General features: G+C 45.1%; 1 protein-coding gene across 3 annotated transcripts in view; it reads left to right on the top strand.

Moving 5' to 3' along the window:
* The first annotated feature begins 3,214 nt into the window (after positions 1-3,214).
* The window catches only part of NUP153 (nucleoporin 153), a 74,068-nt gene continuing 71,282 nt past the window's right edge, over positions 3,215-6,000 (top strand). Inside the window, exon 1 of one of the 3 annotated variants that reach the window (XM_067752070.1) lies at positions 3,215-3,627. Coding sequence is in view for 1 of the 3 variants with exons in the window: in XM_067752069.1 (XP_067608170.1) it covers positions 3,721-3,831 (111 nt within the window). In the remaining 2 variants the exon portion in view is untranslated. The other 2 variants (XM_067752069.1, XM_067752071.1) reach the window with 2 other exon arrangements.

The following is a 6,000-nucleotide window of genomic DNA, read 5'->3' as shown; positions in this document are numbered from 1 at the left end:
TTGCAATAAAATGGAAACAGTTGGCATTGGTAGTAATTGGATGTTGGGCAAATGAGCTAAAGTATATGTAGAGCTACTGCTATGTGTCAACACTGTTCTATGTGCTCAGATTATAGCAGTGAGGAGAAAAATCTTGGTGTTTAAAACCTATTAGGGGAGAAATTAGTTTCTATTAAAATACTCCCAGTGAAACAACCCAAAACACAAGATCACTTCTCAGAGTTATTTCAATTTTGTCTAGACCTAAAGACTGATGGGAATAGAAATAATGAATAAAGGATGAATAAAGAAGATAACCATTTTATAATAGAAAATCTGCAAGTGATAGCTTCCAATTCTGTGAACTACAGAATATCATAGGTTTTGTAGGGATTAAATTGTATCATTTATAGAAATTGCTTACTTACACGTACTAAATAATACATATTATTCCCTTCCCCCAAAACAACTCTTAATATGGCTGGAAGGATTTCAAGAATACATATTATTATTCCATGCCATTTGATATTTTTCCCAACTTATATATAGTATCTCTTAGAGAAATATTCAGTAATTATTTGTATGTTTGAAGGTGGCAGATTAAGTTTTATAATCAGAATAACTTATTATAACCCATTCAACTACTAGTAATTCCTAACTGAACAATGAGTTCTGTACCAAAAAGTGTGTGAAGAATTCTAGATTTGGTGATTTGTAACTCCAAACTGAATTTTAGCACAGACACCATATTATTTTAGAATCTCAAACTATGTACAAGAAGTTATTTCATCCCATAGCGAGGCTGATACTATTTCAGGGTAAAATTAGTCAGTGGAAAGTTTAGGATGCAGATTTCTTCTTGCTTCTTATTCCTTCGCTGCTGTCAAGATTGGTAAAGTTTCCAATAACTCAGTTACCTGAATGTGGGACTAAAGTATTATTGTTCCCTCACATTTATTTTACCTCAAAGAAATAATCATAAAATGAGTTAAACAACTGAGATCAAGGCTAAAGGAGGATGTGGATTTTTCCTTATCTCCCTGAATCCTACTAATCTTCTATTCTGAAGTTTTATCTGAGTGTGGTCCAGCTCTTTCGCATGTCCTTTCCTTTCAGAGCTCGGATATGAATGCTGTCTCATACACCAAATAACAGCCCCCAAGAAAGGAATGATTTTTGAGCCACAGTTTATTCTCCTGTGCTGGAAATTTTGAGTTTGGTAGGGTGAAAAGGGCAAATGGTATGTGGCTACAGTTCAGTCTCCTATATATGAAGTGTAATTAGAGATTCAGGTACAGATCTTTCCTGGGAATTGGCTTATTACGAATTACCTTACTCTGCTTGTCACATACCTAGCTAAGAATCATGAAAGACAACTGTACTGAAGAAGGATGAAGTGCTTCAGGGGGAAGAGCTTGTATACCTGGAGAGTCTAGTGGGGAGTTAGTGGTGGAAGGGGGACACTGAAGCACAAAAGGAGGTAATTAATTTTGTCTATCCTATTTGGGAACTTTTTATAGTCTTGGTGGTTATGGTCAGAGGTGCCATTTGTTCTGTAAACCTATGCCTTATAGGGCATGATTCCTTAGGTGCTGGAAGGTACTACAAATTCCAAGGTACTGTAAGTTTGGCTTCACCTTTTTTTTTTTTTTTTTTTTGCGGTACGCGGGCCTGTCACTGTTGTGGCCTCTCCCGTTGCGGCGCACAGGCTCCGGACGCGCAGGCTCAGCGGCCATGGCTCACGGGCCCAGCCGCTCCGTGGCATGTGGGATCTTCCCGGACCGTGGCACGAACCCGTGTCCCCTGCATCGGCAGGCGGACTCTCAACCACTGCGCCACCCCGGAAGCCCTGGCTTCACCTTTTGACTTACATGATTTATATAGTGATTGGAATATTGGAGTGAAGTTTGGTGGTAGAGATGGTATAAAAGTCTTGAAGTTAGTTATTTGTATCTGATAACTGGATGATATTAGATGCTTTGTATCTAAGCATTTATTATGAACTATACAGAGATACATAAATCCCTTCATCAGAACCACCAACCTGTTGAGGTTAATATTCATTCTATTTGCAGATGAGGAAACTGAAGCTTAGAAAGAGGATCAGTAACTTCCCCAAGGCTACACAGCTAGTAAGTGATAGATTTTAAATTAAGTCTGTTTGACTCCGAAGTTATTTATAAGCTTTCATACCAATTGTCTCAAATGGAACATTAAGCCTATGTTTCTTCACAGTAGATTTTCTCCCTAATCATTTGGTTACTTGTTTGAACTCTTATAGAAAAGCTGGGTTATAGTCCTGGCTTTGACTGCGCAGCTTAGTGTCCTCCAGTATGCCACCTGAATTCTCTGGACCCCTGTCTTGTCTGTTGAATGAGGGCTGGACCACGTGATCACCAAGATCTTTCTAACAGTCAGCTCTTACAATCTCTCTACTTTGTGGATGCAGTCTCTGAGCCTAGCTCGCTTATTCACTTTCCTAAATATAATGCCTTCTATTTGGGGCAAATATATGTATATTTTTATTACTGGTAATATACCACTCACCTCTAATGTGAGCTGACTGCTGTAGGTAATCATTTATTGCATTTCCTGTATACCAGGAAATATACTAAGTGCTCCATTTGGATGATCACAACAGCTCTATGAGGTGGATTTTAAAGTTCCCGTTTTATAGGGGGGAGGAAGGTTTTGACTTATCCAAGGTCAAACTAGAGAGTGGTGGAGTGAGAATTCCAGCACTTGTGTGTTTTGACAACAAAGCCCTTATATGTTAATGGAACATTAACGAAACTATGTATTTTCTATTTCTGCTTTAGGCTTAAAGATCATGGACATTGTCTTTTCAACCAGTTTTTTTCTTTTTATAAGGTATTGTTAGCTTCTGTCTGTGATTTTACGATCAGCTCACTTTCTGCCCGCTTTACCAACCACGGGGAGAAGGAGACTGGGAAGGAGGTTACTCTTTTTGTGCTAAACGCCTCTTTCGAAGTCTACGTTTGCAGTGAAGAGCAATAAAGCGAACGGAACCCCTGGCTTTGTGCCTCTGCGGCGAACCGCCCATCTTCCGCGTCCTGAGAATTCGTCTTCTTCTGCTGAACTACGTTTCCCAGAGGCCCGCGCAGCCGAGAGCGCGGGCTCGACCCGCCCTTCCTTCCTCCTTGCCTATCACCCGGTCGCAGCGTGATTATGCAAACTCGTCGGGCGCTAACAAGTGACGACCTTCTGGCTCACGACTGCAGCGGCGGCCTTAGCAGCGGCAATAGACGCAACAACGGCGACTGCAGGGAAGACGACGACGGCTGGGCGGGCGCTGTGCGCAAAGGGGAGGGGTAGGCGGGCGGCGCCGGCGGCTTCAACTGCGGCAGCTACGGCTAGGGCGACGGAAGAAGAATCTCCAGCAGCCGGCGGTTGAGTTAGGCCTAAGCAGCGCCCGGAGCCGCCCGCACTGTCCTCTGCGGGGGAATCTACACAGAGACGGTGACATACACAGAGGCTGGGGTCCGCGGGAGGCTGCCGGACCGGAGCCAGCTACTCGGCCTCTGTCGCCGCCACCCCCTTCCCTGCCGCCAGCGCGCGTTCTCTCTCCGCTCCTGCTCGCAGCCCCGCGATTCCTGGTGTGCCTGTGCCCCGCTGTGTGGGCAGCGCGTGCGTACTTTTGGGCTGGGGCCGGGCGGGGGGGGCTCTAAGGCCGTCTCTGCCTCTCCCGCCCCGGAGGGGGAAGCCGCGGAGGCTCACGCCATGGCCTCGGGAGCTGGAGGCATAGGAGGGGGCGGTGGCGGCAAGATCCGGACTCGGCGTTGCCACCAGGGGCCAATTAAACCTTACCAGCAGGGGCGACAACAGCACCAGGTACGGGACCCCGGCGCCGTGGGGGCCTAGCGGGTCGGGAACTGGGCGGGAGTGGACGGGCGGCGAGGGGCCCCGGCGCCCCACGTGGAGCGGACGGGAGGGCCTAAGCGGAGGCCCGAGCGAGGCGGCGGGAGCTCTGGCCGCTGGGGCGGCGACGGGAAGTGGGCTGAGACGGGCCAATCCTGCGGCGCACACGTGTGGTTCGGCCGCCTCTCCGCAGCCCTCTCCGCCTGGGGTTTTCCCCCGACCAGCGCAGGGCGGGAACAGAAATCCTAGGCCACGCTGGGCCTAGAATTCTTCCGTTTTTTGGCGGGGATTGGGGGTTTGGGGGTATTACTCACGTCCTCTCGAGGGAGAAGGAAAAAGATGTGGCTGGAGGCCCTTACGCCTGCTGTTTGCTAGTCTCCCGCGTCTTAGCGTGTGTGGGGAGGGGGCTGCCCGGAGGAATCTGCCTCCGGGGCACCCGGGGGTTGTCGGGGGCGCTGTTAGCGCGGAAAGTGAAGTAAGTTACAACGCGATTAATTAATTCTCCGTCTCCCGCTGTCCCTCCCCGATCTGAGAGCACTGGTTTCGATTTTGTTTTGTTTGTTTGTTTGTTTGTTTCTTAACCGGCTTATAGTTAGTGGCACTGGGGCATTTTGAAAGTCCCTCTCCGCACTTACGTTTCTTTTCCGTCGCGAGACTCTTTCCTCCCCACTTTTGTCCAATCCCCCCCCCGCCACCCCACCCCCCCGCCTTTTATTTTGGAAGCTGGAATTGGCCATTCTGCACAGCTGACCGGGACTCCAGTTCTGATCTCACGCACAAACTATTTTAATGTTACGGGGCGTATTCTAGAAGTTTAGGTACTTTGACATTCCAGGAATGTTGGTGGTCTTATAATCTAAGCACCCTGTGCACTCGTGGGTGTTTGAAATTATGAAAAGGAGTTTATCCTAATTGTAACTGAGACATTTGATTCTGAGACAACTCTATTTTTAAAATTTTACTTGTTATGGGGATTGAGTAGGAATACGTTAAGAATATTCTAATAAACGTCACTTATAACACTTTTCAGGGATACTAAGGTAGGAGTAAGTGTGGGTCTTAAACTTATAAAAAACACAAAGGTATAGCAAAAGGGTCTGATAACGTGTCGCTTACTGTTAAGGGTAGACTTCCTAGATTGCCTTGTTCTGGATGATGATGAATATTGAACACTTTAACATGTTTGGTGCTGGTGTTAAATTGTATCATTAAAAACAGAATTTTAAAAGATTTCAGAGAAATTTCTTAGTAGTAAAAATTGTGGTTTATAATACTAGGTAGCTCTCTACTTACGGTTACAGGTCTTGGCCTTACTTTTACCTCCCACCGGTTTTCCCCCAGATATATACCAAAAAGAGCTTGGTTTTCAGATTCCTTTGTGAGGAGCAGGGGTACTTGCAGGCAGATTTAAGATGAGAATTCAGGTCACACGCCTGGCCATTTAACCGAATCCTTTGGTTGAGTGGAAGTTAAACACACATGCTTTCTGTTTTTCCTGAAGATAAATGTCTTTGAGTGCTTTCTAGATCTCCTCAAAAGAAAGTTACTACATAAAATAAATTTGTAAATACAGATCATTGGATGGTCTGGGCAGAGTTTAGAAAGGAGCTCATATATTCTGAGTGGAAAAAGCCAAAAATCACACCTTATTTTTAAATGTACTTAGATAAAAATCTAATTTGGGGGAGATGATGCCTTAACAACGTAACACCTATGATCCAATTTGTCTTAGAGCTGGTATGATTTCAGACTGTGTGGTTTTGTTTTAAAGCCTGATAGTTTATCATTTCCCCCTATCTAAAGTACGTTCAGCTTTTTGCCCCACCCATTTAATTGAAAAAGAAAGTACATTTTTAGCTTTTGAATTGGATCAAAGGTGTTTGGGGGTTTCTTAATCAACACTGAAGGTATTAATATTGGCAGATACTACCAAAGAAAAGTATCCAGGAATATACAAAAGAATACTTTAAGGATTTTTTTTTTTTAAATCTTAAAATAAGGACTTTCTTTAATCCTTACTGGAACTTTTGTGAACTTGTAGACTACCTGGTTGCTGTCAACTATCCTAGGCGGTCACCTCTCTGTTTTGCAGCAACTGCTGAGTCATCATGAATAGCAAGGAGCTTCATGACATGGCATGTT

This window comes from Pseudorca crassidens, chromosome 10 (genome assembly GCF_039906515.1).
Source record: "Pseudorca crassidens isolate mPseCra1 chromosome 10, mPseCra1.hap1, whole genome shotgun sequence".
NCBI lineage: Eukaryota > Metazoa > Chordata > Mammalia > Artiodactyla > Delphinidae > Pseudorca > Pseudorca crassidens.
The sequence above is the reverse complement of the archived record's forward strand: the minus strand, read 5'-3'. Positions and strand labels throughout refer to the sequence as shown.